Raw genomic sequence first — 12266 nt, forward strand, 5'->3', positions numbered from 1 at the left:
CTAAATATCTAAATAGTGTTTGAAAAGAAGAGGAAGATAAAGGGGATTTTTAGGTTACATATTTCCAAAGGTGGTAGGGGAAGGGACTGAACTGTCCTGGATGTTCACCTGTCTCTTCACGGCTTATTGTACACTAAACACTTAACACATTTGAAACAGTTTTAAAAGGTATTACTATAGTGCAAACTTCAAAAACAGGCTAATCTGTTCTGTTTTCATTAGAATCGTACTTCAGTATCTGAGGGTTATACATTTTCATAAAGTTAAACTGTTTGTCAACAAACAGTTGAAAACCCTTGTTGAGAACAGTTGAGAAACCCTTGAAGATTTCTCATCCCCTTGATTGTGCCCGTTAAGAAAAGCAAGAAAAGCAACTAGTTTAAAAAAAAAAAAAAAAAAAAAAAAAAGATAGGGAAAGGAGGCATGCTTTTAAGAGAAAAATATGTACATATACACACCAATGTCCTGTAGGCCACATGATTTAAATGTTATGAGACTTCTAATAATGCTGTGATGCAGGTGAAGTTGTTCTGTGGGCAGATGGTGACTAACGTTCTTTGTTTTCCATCCTTCCTAGAAATTAAGAAGCCGCCTGTGGCCCCCAAACCAAAATTTGTGGTAGGACACAAGGCGACACCTCCACCTGTTGCACCGAAGCCTGATGTTGTACTTTCTGGTGTTATTCAAGCAGCAAAGAAAACTAAGCCAGCGATTGCACCAAAACCGAAGGTTCTCAAGAGCTCATCTATTCCAGAAGTTAAGCCTCCATCCTCTACAAGGAAAAGCACCAAAAGCTTTGAGGAACACAGAGGAGATTCTTCTCAAACACTAGACCACTTGAACTCTAAAAATGAAGCCTCGGAAGGGAATACAGATAACACAGCATACATTCTACCGGTATCGTCTTGCAAATTTGAATGCCTTCATAAGCTTGGAAACGGGGAGAACACTTGTAAAACTCAGATCATTCTTGAGCACTTTGAAAACTTAGAGAACATCAAAGTAGGTGAAAAAACTGTGCTAGCTCTGGGGGATAGTCCCAATGAAAAATTGGCAAATAGAAATCAGGTGGTTCTGAAAGCCAGCATTTTGGAAGAGAAGCTTAAAGACGTTCTAACTCATGGTGTATTCCCCAACAGCAGTCCTGTGAGGCACAGGTGTGCAGACAAAGTTGACAAAAGGGATGGCAACAGCTCCAGGGATGATGTTAAAATAGAGTTCATGGAACTTGTACAGTCTTCACCTTCTTCTGAGGTAGCTAATGGGAGGCAACAAAATATTAACATTAAGCACACTGTTGAAGAGCTTCAGATGTCTGAAACTTGTCCTAGTTTGACTGAAAACCATCACAGTTGCTCCTGCCCATTGGACCAGGAAAACCTGGAAAATGAACATTTAAGTAGCAATAGTACGTTTTCAGGTGAAATGGGTATGAAAATAGACACTGATAAAGCTTCCTCTGAAACATGTTCAATCCTGTGCTCAAAAACTCTCCCTATCCCTAAGCCAAGAAAGCCACGTGCTGCATGTCTAGTTCGGCAGGATGGCATAGACGGGATAGGAGAAGGAACAAAGGAACCATCTAATTCAGAGAATGATCCCATTGGGTCTGCTGAACAAAGCCTTAAAAAGCCAGCAAAAATTAATGTCCTTGGTCAGAGTGTTTGTTATAACAATGATACAGAAGTGCTTCATCCTGAAAAATCTGAGATAAATCAAAGCGTTGCAGAGAAAATGCATCCAGTGAAGGAACCTGCTGATACTGAAGAGTCAACACTGCAAAGTCTTTTGCCTCAGTTATCTCACAAAACTTGTGATTTGGTGGAAAATGTTGAATGTTCTTTAGATACAGACCATGACTTAGGTAACTCCATGGATAAGATGAAAGATGATGCTAGTATGCTAGATGCAGTGGACAAAAGGACTAGTTTTATCAGGTGTGATACTTTGTCCATGAGTTTGCCAAAGCAAATCAAACTAACTGGCAGTCAGCACTCACCTACTTCTAATAGTCTTCATGTTTCCCTACAAAAAGTGGAAGATAAAGAAGCGAAAATAAAGGATGAAAGTTCTCCAAAAGTCATTCCTAAGAAACCACAGCGGCACAGCCTACCAGCTGCAGGACTGCTGAAGAAAGCTGCATCAGCAGAGCTTGTGGAGAAAAGTTCTTATGCCTCCAGTGAAGACAAATCGAAAAGCCTTCTGGAAGGATCTCACTTCACACACGCTCCAGTCAAGGAGCAAGGTGCATTGTCATCCTGTGACATGCCTAAACGATCCTCTGAGAAACCTGTCTGGAAGTTACCTCATCCTATTCTTCCGTTTTCAGGAAATTCTGAGTCATTAAAAACTGCTAGTGTTGCTCCCAGCTTCAACCACTTGACGGTTGTGACAAAGCCTCGGGCCAAATCTCTCTCTTCTGTGGACATGGACAGGACAGACAAACCGTGCAAAGACCCGCAGAAGAAAAATAGTTTGAAAAAGTTTCTCAACATGAAGCTGTCGGTTTGCTTAATGAAAAGTGACTTCCAAAAATTTCTGTCCAAAGGCAGCCAGTCAATGGACAGTTCTGTCACTAACCTTTCCACTGGAGAAGGGTATGGGAGTGGTAACAGCCGGCATATGGCATCTGCAGGCAGTGAAAGGAAAGCTAAATCTGCCAAGGCACATTCTATGGAAATAAGTAGTCCAGCAGTGCAGAAGAAGAGGCAGAGAAACAGAAGCCAGCCTGAGATGCGAAATACCCAGAGGCTGGAGTCTTTAGATGGGCACGCAGTGTCGGGAGAGATTTTGTCCCAAATGCATTTGAATTCTGTAACCAGCAGTTGTGCTCCAGAATATGAGAATGTGCGTCACTACGAGGAAATACCGGAGTATGAGAACTTGCCTTTTGCTATGGGTGCTGGTAAAAATCTCTGTTTGGAATGGCAGAATTCCAGCAGTGTGGAAGACCAGAGCCCTAGCTTGTATGAGGTGGAGGAGACTTTTCAAGCTGCAAGCAGGCGCGTGAGACATGGCAGGTAACATAAAGCGGAAAGGGAGGCTACACATCTCACTTGCAGCTCTGGTGGTTGTAAACACATTTGGGGGATGAGCTGAGAGGCTGTACCCCTTTCATTAAGTGTCAGCAGAACGGTCATTATTGTATATCTCTGCGTTTGCTTTTGAAGTGTTGAAAAGTGCACTTGGTCAAGAGAGTCAAGAGGAAAAATAAGCTACTTATTCCTCATTCATGATCAAAATTTGGGAAATGCACATGTGTGCTTTACCAATTTAAATTAAAGCAATTAGATACAGTCATGTTTTTGTATTCAAGAATACTTAAATAAGGAGGAATGAACCTTACCTCAGTCTCAGGATCAACTTGAAAAAATGTCCATAGAGTGCACAGTTGCTAGGTTTGTAGGAGAAATAAATATATTTTTAGATCAGCTGATACAGCTGGAAAAAGCAGACAAGCTTTTGGGTATGCAAATTCTTCATCGGGTCTTGAAAGTTTTTCTGGTATAAGAAAAGATACTGCTTCTCCGTGAACACACTGGGTATTCTGTATCTTCCTGTGCCAACAGGTGCAGTAAGATTAGTGGAAGTGCATGAGTCCTGCGTGACCCATATAAAACATTTCGGAAAGACAGGGGTTTGTGACACGATAGGAGAAAGGAAGCGCTCGCTGCAGGGCAAGGAGCAAACGGCTGTTACACTGTCCAAGGAGGTGGTGGAGGTCGATAGATAGTGTCCTCAGATTCAGAAAGGAATTGCACCAATTCACGGAGATGTCCCAAACAGATGCTAAATGGAATAGGCAGGTGCAGACCTCGTAACATCTGTAGTGCTGTGATTGTGGATGCTGGCAGGAGGAATGGGCCACAGGGAGGGGCAGGCTAACACGTTCTCCTGAAATAGCATTTCCTACTGTGTCTGTCAGAGTACTGTAATGGGTGAAACATTGTTTTGACCCAACTTGGTATTACTTAACTAATTAAATTCAGCTAATCAGTTGGTCTTGCAGAACCTTAAGCGTTGTCTCAGACCAGTGTTAAGGATTTAAACAAAATACCCAACTTGTGTATTTCATAGTCCCCAGCAAGCTTCTTTACACTCTTGAGAGTATTTGCATATTGATGAGAACAAATGAGATAGAAATCTTCCATTAAAAAGAAGAGTTATGTGTGATTATAAGCTAAGCTTCATTTTGGATGCGTGAGCAGCAAATGCATGCTCCAAGGGGTCTTTCTATTCTCTAGAGGAGCGTGTTCTCTTAAAGAGGTGGAGCTACATTTTAAGTGGCATCCTTTGTTAGTAATTGTTTACAGAGTTGATATGCTTAACTTTGGACTGTTTGATGGAAAGCATTAAACTTTATTGTGGGAAGTAGGATTTCTAGTTACGGGCTTGGTATTGGTATACATGTATTTGCTTATATGCTTGTTGAGTATCTTTCTTGCTTACAATAGGGTGCTTCTTGTTTTCATCATGGAATTCTTTAAGTGCCACGAATTCCAGACCGGGTGTATGCTTTTTATTTAAACCTAATTTTGGGTTATCTTTTGGGGCTGTTGACTCCATTCTTTCGGTATTTCCTTGCTTTGGTTTACCAAAGAAGTGTGAGTCCAAACCTAAAGAAGGATATATTTAATGTATGTTTGATTATTTAGGTTTGTGTTGTGGTCATGAATCAGGTGAGTGTTTCTCTTTGTTTTAGGAAGAGGAACATTTTGCTGAATAAAGCGCAGTAGGCATGAGACTGCAGTGGCTGCTTAGTTTTCTCACCTGGCTGAGTGTATGAGATTTATGGTTATTCCCTCTCCACAGCATCCCTCCTCAGTACCAACAGTGACTTAAGGGTTTAAGTGATCTCTTGTACCCTGGCACATCTGTACCTGTAGTGCTCCCTAAGCTGGGTGGTCTTGGCAGAACTGGGTTTGTGTTGTGTTTTTCTTTAAAAAGCACACATAGAAAAACATAACCAGAACACTTCATCTCAGGGTTTATGTTAAACTACTATAGAGTCCCAGTCAGAAACTACCATAGGAAATTATTTACATATGAAATTACTTCAGTAGGTCTCAGGGAACAAAGAAATCCCAAGGAGAAGAAGGAGACACGGGGGGCAGTGGTCTCCTGAGACAGACCAGCTGGGTCTGGAGGAGCAGGTGCAGGGGCTGGTGTTGGCTCTGCATGGAAGGTGCCAGGGTCCTAGCCCAGCCGGAGCCAAGCAGGCAGTTTCTCTGGTTTTCCCATCCGTTGTTTTCCTAGCTCCTTTTGTAGCCTCTTTATCAATGCCATCTTCCCTTTTCTGCATAGCTCTTTAAGAAACTTCTGGCATTCCCTGCGCCAAGTGGTATTATAAAACTGGTTAGAGAAACATGCCATGTTATTGTAATAATTACTGCTAGCATTTTCCCCAGCCTGTCAGAACATGTGCTTACCTCTTTTTCATAGATCATGGCACATAAAACTTCTGTGAGGCACTGCTAATGGGTGTCAAAGCAGGTTATCTTATGATAAAAGACCCGGTATAAATGAGATTTTTCTTCTGAGAAGTTCATAGACTGATTGCCTACACGTCTAGTCACAATAATAGCGTATATGCAGTATATTGATCCTGAACACAGGGTTTGCATTACTAGAAGAGTTCAGTAGCATCTCCCCAATGTTACATTTCTTTGTGGAAGAAGGTGTAAAATCTCCATAATGTATCCAGTGCTCCAGTGGCTACTGAGAAGCTTTCCCTGATCCTATCTGGTAAAACCAGTAGGCTTTAATGGAGAATGTTAATAGCTTCTGATGTGCTTAGCCTAAATTTGTATGTTTTATTAAATTCAGATAATTTTTATTTGCTTTGGCCTTCCCACAGGAATTTAAATCTAGAATGGCAGGCCTGGATAATTAATGGTTTGGGTACCAGTTGTCACTAACCACTTGAGTTTTGAGTTATTTGATGTCAGCTTCCCTTCTGCTGATGTGGGGCTTGGCTTTAGAAGGAGGGGAGTGAGTGTCCTGGTGTGGGCTGTGAACCACACAGTGGGGATGGAGCCTGACAGTGGGAGCCTGGGGGCTCGTGTTGATTATCAGCACGTCACCTGAATATACTGAATAAAGACAGTAATGACAGAACCTTGATAGCAGATAATCCATGTTTTGTTTTCACTGTAGAAAAAAGTCTCTTAAACAGTTTTTAAGGATTGTTTATTTTTGCCCTAGTCTACCTGTTTGACCACCAAATTAAAATGAATAATGAAAGTGCATGCATTGTTATGAGGAATCTGCAAACAAAGGGAGCAAAGAGTAGATGCTGTGGAATAAAAAAATGTACAGATAAATGTAAAGTAAGTTTTAAATATCACTAGCTACTTACAGGTAACAACAAGGAAAACAGCTTTTTTTTAGGGTGTTACTTTTGAGAAACTAATAGTCCAGGCCTGAAATCTGAGGAGAAAAGTACATGCTGCTGGTACCAACACAGCAATTCTTTTTAATATTATCAGAAACCAGCAGATCAAAATATTGCTGTTTTGAAGTAATGTGATTTTTAGAACCTACCAGTAAAAGAGAATTATTTATACATGTTATCCTTCTATTCTTAATAACTTTTTTTTTGAAGAAGATGACAAGATCTTCATTATAACCAAAAGTAAACTTGAGTGTACATATGTCTGGAGGAAAAGCAAAAATTATTTGGAACATATGTCATGCTACAGAAAACAGTAACTTGAACTTCTCTGGATCTCATGGACTTCCTTTTTGCATTTTTTGGTATTGTTTGAGGCAGGAGAATTGTTCTTCAGGTTCCTCCACCCTTCAGGAATAGCATACTGTATTTACCGGCTACTTTTGTTGCTGTTCCTTCAAGGTTTTGCAAGTGTACATGATTACTAATTGATTTGGATGAAATTTATAGCTGTGTCATCATCATTGTATTTCCTGCTAGGATTTTCCTTTTGAAAGGGTCGGAGGAGGGAGAGTGCCGTGTGACAACAATGCTTTGAGATCTTCATGTTGCTTTCATTATAGGCTACTTCCTATTTCCCCCCATCTGTGCAAATTTAGTTTAGTCCATTGATTTTCCAGAAATGAACACCCCAGTGCAAAATGTAAATTTAGTTACCAGGACTAAATTCTGATTCAGCGACTGAGTCCTCAAGAGGTCAATTGTGTCTCCATGAAAGCCTTCCTGGAATAGTGAATTTAGTACTGAAATATGTATGATTAAGCGCTTGGCTTTGATAGGTATTCCTCTTTGATGTACTGAACTTCATCAGGGTTGAGGCATGCTTCTTACGAGTAGTGTTACACCAGATAAATGTGGTACTGTTTAGTCATTGGCTATGTTAGTGATTTTTTTTTTTTTGGGGGGTGGGGGATTTTTTTTTTTTTAGGGGGGGGGGTGGTGGTGGGTTGTGAAGACAACTTCAAGGTTCCTGTTCAGCAACTTTTTAAGATAAATATTAAATTGACAAAATACTGCAGTGTCTAAATAACGTCTAAAAACATTTTTTGAGCATGCTAAGATTTGAATGCTTGAAATACATTTTAGGTATTGAAGGCATTTTGTTTGTATTTTTGTGTTTAAAGAAAAACTATGGTAACATTGGTAAAAATATCAGTGTTCAGACCCAAAGACTTTAGGAAGGATTTGGGTGTATCTGGATGCCGGGACCTTCTCACTGTGGCTGTACACCACTCTGAGCCCATCTGCTCTTTCAAGAGGGTCAGCTCAAATCACTGTCTATGGGCCTGGAAATACTTTATTTTGTATTGTTGAGTTAATTATTTTATAATGCTAGGGTAGTGCAATGAAAGTGCATGACAGACTTGCAGTGAATTTTTTGCTTAAGAAAACATGTAGGGTGTGTTGTCTTTTTCTTTCTTTTCTTGAAGGAATCTTTAAGCAAGTCTTTGTCTCCGTGGCCTGATTTTCCAATAGCAGGAGCAATTTTCCCTAGTATTGGGGTGCTTTTGAGTCACACAGGTTTATAATTTAGTCTGCTATACAACCTGAAATAATTTCACGTATTACAAGAAGAAGATACATACTCTGGGAAAGTAATTGAATCTTGTAACACTCTGGGAGAAGTATACCAAGCTGTTGTCTTTTTTCTTTTTAACCGGAAAAAAATAGGAACTTATTTTATTTATTTATTTATTTTGACACATGCTCATGCAAACATATTTGAAATGTGCTGGTTTCATTTGGTTTGACATTGGAAAAGATTCTGAGGTCCAGTGCTTTCTTGTCACCTCCAAGGGAGGGAAATGAATTGGAAAACTGCATATTTCCAAAACCAAGTCCAACATAGCATACAATCCTGTTTTGAAAATGTTAGGAAAGCCTTATGAAATGAAAACAATTGTGAAGATCACCAAAGTTTTCATGAAATAGAATTTCTGTCTTCTGAGTGGCTTTGATTTATCCTTCATCTTCTTTTGAAGGGCTCTTGGTCGACAGAAAGAAATGGTGAAGCAAGTTGTCCTAGGTATGGTGCATGGCAATTTTTTTTCTAGAATTAGAAAAGCAGTAGTAAAAGATTTCTAATGTATCAAAGTTTATAGGTGCTACCTAAAAATAGATGTGGCTGAAGTTCTGGATGTGTTTGTGTGCATGAGGGGAGAGCGCTGGCGGTGGCAGCCGAGACAAGGCTGGCCTGGTGGGGGACACTCGCTGGTTGTTGGGTGAATCCCTCTGCTGCTTCCAGAAAGGCTTTGTGTGGCTCCTTGTGTCACTGTTTTGTACGGTCTAGCAAGTTATGGCATGTTATGCTCAGAGCACGTGCCATCCGTATGCGTTAAAAGAGCCATTTGGAGTGTAAATGCATTATCTGTTCTGAAGTAAATGATAAAGTGTGTTATCGTTCATTTCCCACCAAAGAAGTGCAAGCTGCAGAAGGCAAAAATGTCATAGCTGTGCTGTTCCCATCGATCCCCGGTACAATACAAGGATGTCCTCATCCTTCCTCCCAATGACGTTGTGCCAGGCGAGGCAGCGCAGCGAGGTGTCAGGAGGAGGCCGGGGCCCCGCAGGGCACGCAGCCGCCTCCTTTGGCCTGCGCCCTCTCCTGTGGGTACGGGAGCTCAGTGTCACCTCATTTTCACAATCTCTAAAGGTTTCTTCTTTTGTTCCATGTTTGCTTTTTCCTGATTTCAGCATTCTTTCTGCATATTTCCTGTTCCTCCAGGAGAGGGAAGCTAACTCGGTGTGTTTGTCACCTAATGCTGGCCTTGCTCCCAGCCTCCAGCTTGGGCCTCCCTGTCCCCCCCTTGCCGTTGACGCTACATGCTGCAGGTTCCTGATGTGTAACATAAGAGAGTATCTCAGATGGAAATTGATGAAAGACCCATTTATGTGCTCAACAACAGCCTTTTCCTGTGGGTTATTTTCAGCATTGGCTCAGGAAATGTGTTTGTGAAGCTCCTTAGTACTCTGTTTTGTGTGGTGATATTTTAACTGCGGCAAGGACTAATTTAATCGTACATGTAAAACAGTAGGGGGTTTTGGCATAAAATAAGTGTTGGGAGAGAAAAGAGTCAAAATATTAACTTCAGTTTTTATTTAAATGCCAACAGTGGTGTTATTATGCATGATTTACCCCACATTCACATTTGTTCCAACGAAAGTAGTTTTAATGAGTAGACTTGCAGAACCGTATGCAGCTATGTTGTCTCAGTGCCCTAGACATTGAGGTTAAGGAGTTTAGGTTAAGGAATGCAGGTTTGTTTTTAGATACTAGAATCCAAGAAATTTCTTTTAAAAACTTAAAGTTTACACAAGTTTAAATTTTCCTTGAGATGATTGTCTTTGTGCTTAGGTGGAACTGTTTCACCCAATCAAGCAGAAGTGGACAAAAAAAAACAACTCCCATTTATGTGGATAAACAAAAGGAATTTTATCAAAACCACCAATTCAATAAGTACAACCTAAGCTGATGGCTTGGTGATTTCAACTGCACTGAATTCAGTTGATATATATCCACATTTCCACTGGCGTTCCTGGGGGTCAGTTGTTCTGTATTGATTTTGAGATGAGCTGAAAAGTTCAGCAAAAGCATCTAAATCCCATTCTTCATCTAATTGATGCAAAATACCAGAGGAAGAGAGCACAAGTCCGGTCTTGAGAACTGCTCTATTACTGTTTGCAGTGAGCATGTGCTGCTTTCAACCAAGCTACTTCATCCACTGTTTTTCAGCAGGCTGGCCAAGAAGCTCTGCCAGCTAACGTGCATGCAGACAGCCGTGTGTTTAAGAGTTAAGTCACTCTGTGTTTACTTTAGCTCTAAGTCACTAGCTTTTGAGTACTCTGATATTTAGTTTTCTTTCGTCATCTTCTAAGTATCTGCCACGTAAAAATTGCAGTGCGATGGGCTGTGCGTTATTTTTAAATTGAACAAGCAGCGTTTTGAAGAAAACCATTACAGCCCTGATTTCAGGGATTAAGTCACCAAAAAAGTAATAAAGATAATGATCAGTCAATACATAAGGTTTTAGGCCCTTCCATTGACTTTGGTTTTAGTTGATGAAAAGTAGTTACACACTGGAATTTCATGGTAGTCCTGACAAGGTAAAGTCAATTTTGCTTGAAATGGGTATTAATAGGAATTTTTGTTCTCACTTTGTTGAAGTTCCCCCTTTCCTAATTGCTAATGCATGGTTTGAGATTTTGTCATATAGTTTTCTAGAATTCTCTTCTGGTCCTGCTGTCCTTTCCCAGTAAACACTTCTCACTGGGGGGAGTGAAGATTTAGAGTAGCAGGTCCTGATTGTAAATAAGCACCATATGTTCATGGGCCTTCTCTATACTGTTTGTTAGCACTTCCGTGCCAGGAGTTTTTCCAAAAGTTTTGGCCCTGGGCATTCTGGATGTGCAGTTCTCCCTATGAAATAGGGCTGGAAACTAGCATTAATGGCAAGGGAAGGCAAAAAGCTGTAAATTCTGCAAAGACTTTATACTTTTACCTGCTTCTGAAGGTGCGAAATCCCTCATATTTTTGTGTGGCGATGAGAAGAACTGGTAGAGTCCTTCCCCTATGCAAGTCTCAAGGCAAGGGTTTAAATCCATGTGATTTGCTGCTGTGTTTGACTTTCCAGTACTAATGCAGAAGGCCAGCCCATGGTACCGGCATGGATTTTGGCTTGTTAAACCCACATGAAGTCCTCTGGTGTGCAGCAGTAACTCTGGCAGAGGCAGGGTGATGGGGCCATGTGCTCTGCTCTTCATACCCATGCCATGGTGCTGGGCAGCTGAATCGATGTGCTGTGCACCACCTGTGGCGTGGCAAAGGTTGCTTCAGTAAACACATTGACATGATAAATAACGCAGGTCAGAGAACAGTTTTCTCAGAGACTTTTAGAACTGAGAGCTCTTTTTTTCATTATTATTATTTATTTTTTTAAATAAGGCTTTTCTGTGGTGAGCGTGGAAGCATCTGAAGCATGCATGTGTGTTTATGCTGAACTTTCCAGGGAGCGGGGGAATTGTCAACAAACGGTCCAGCAGAAACTGAGAAAGGCTGCATGCAGTGCCTGCGGGAGGCTGCCTGCAGTGGGAGCCGGTCTGGCGGCTGCTGACATCGGTGCTGGATGTGGCAGTGGCCTCCGAGCCACACTTTTCAAGTCGTGCACTAATGTGCGTGCACAGCGAGCGGTACAGAGCATAGCGTGCCTGAAGTAGGGCGGCTGAAGAATGGGTTGAATGGATTGGTTTAGTTTAAATTAAAAAAAAAAAAAAAAAAAAGGACAAAACTGTAACTGTGAAACACATAGCAAATGCCTTGCTTATTTTTACCTAAAATGAGAATCAAACTATTTTTTCTTCTTGTTGAGGAGAGCAATAATGGCTATCTTGACCTGAGGATAACAAACACAAAAATAAACGCTTCAGGCTGCAAATGCTGGGATTGCCTGGTTCCAGCAAGTCAGGTGCTGCAGTTTGCCATGTGCCCAACCAAGTGCAGAGTTGCCGGTGTCACCAGCTGAATGCAGTGCCAGCTGGCAGCAGGGCCTCTGAGAGCCCCTTGCGCAGAAAATCCAGGTGTGAGCAGGGGCAAATCCAGAGGTAAAGACCAGGACAAAGAGGGCGGTGCCTTGCATAAAACATTTTCCATTTGAGTTGCTCAGCTGGAAGCAGGTTGCTTCTGTTTGCTGGCTGTGCTAACTGAGGAGTGTTTATGCTGGTAATTCTATCCTTAAAGTTCCCTAGCCAGCCTGGAGAGAATATACCAGAGGAACTATAAGTGATGCAAATAATCATAAATTCATTGGTCTAGTTTGCT

The 12266-nt window shown here is 41.2% G+C and overlaps 1 protein-coding gene across 1 annotated transcript in view; it reads left to right on the forward strand.

Moving 5' to 3' along the window:
* The first annotated feature begins 422 nt into the window (after window positions 1–422).
* Window positions 423–12266, forward strand: part of FGD6 (FYVE, RhoGEF and PH domain containing 6) — a 60996-nt gene continuing 49152 nt past the window's right edge. The window contains exon 1 of the mRNA XM_032207684.1: window positions 423–3020. Coding sequence (XP_032063575.1) covers window positions 514–3020 — 2507 coding nt within the window. The 5' untranslated portion in view covers window positions 423–513. The remainder of the gene's footprint in view (window positions 3021–12266) is intronic.

This window comes from Aythya fuligula, chromosome 1 (assembly GCF_009819795.1).
Source record: "Aythya fuligula isolate bAytFul2 chromosome 1, bAytFul2.pri, whole genome shotgun sequence".
Classification (NCBI taxonomy): Eukaryota; Metazoa; Chordata; class Aves; order Anseriformes; family Anatidae; genus Aythya; species Aythya fuligula.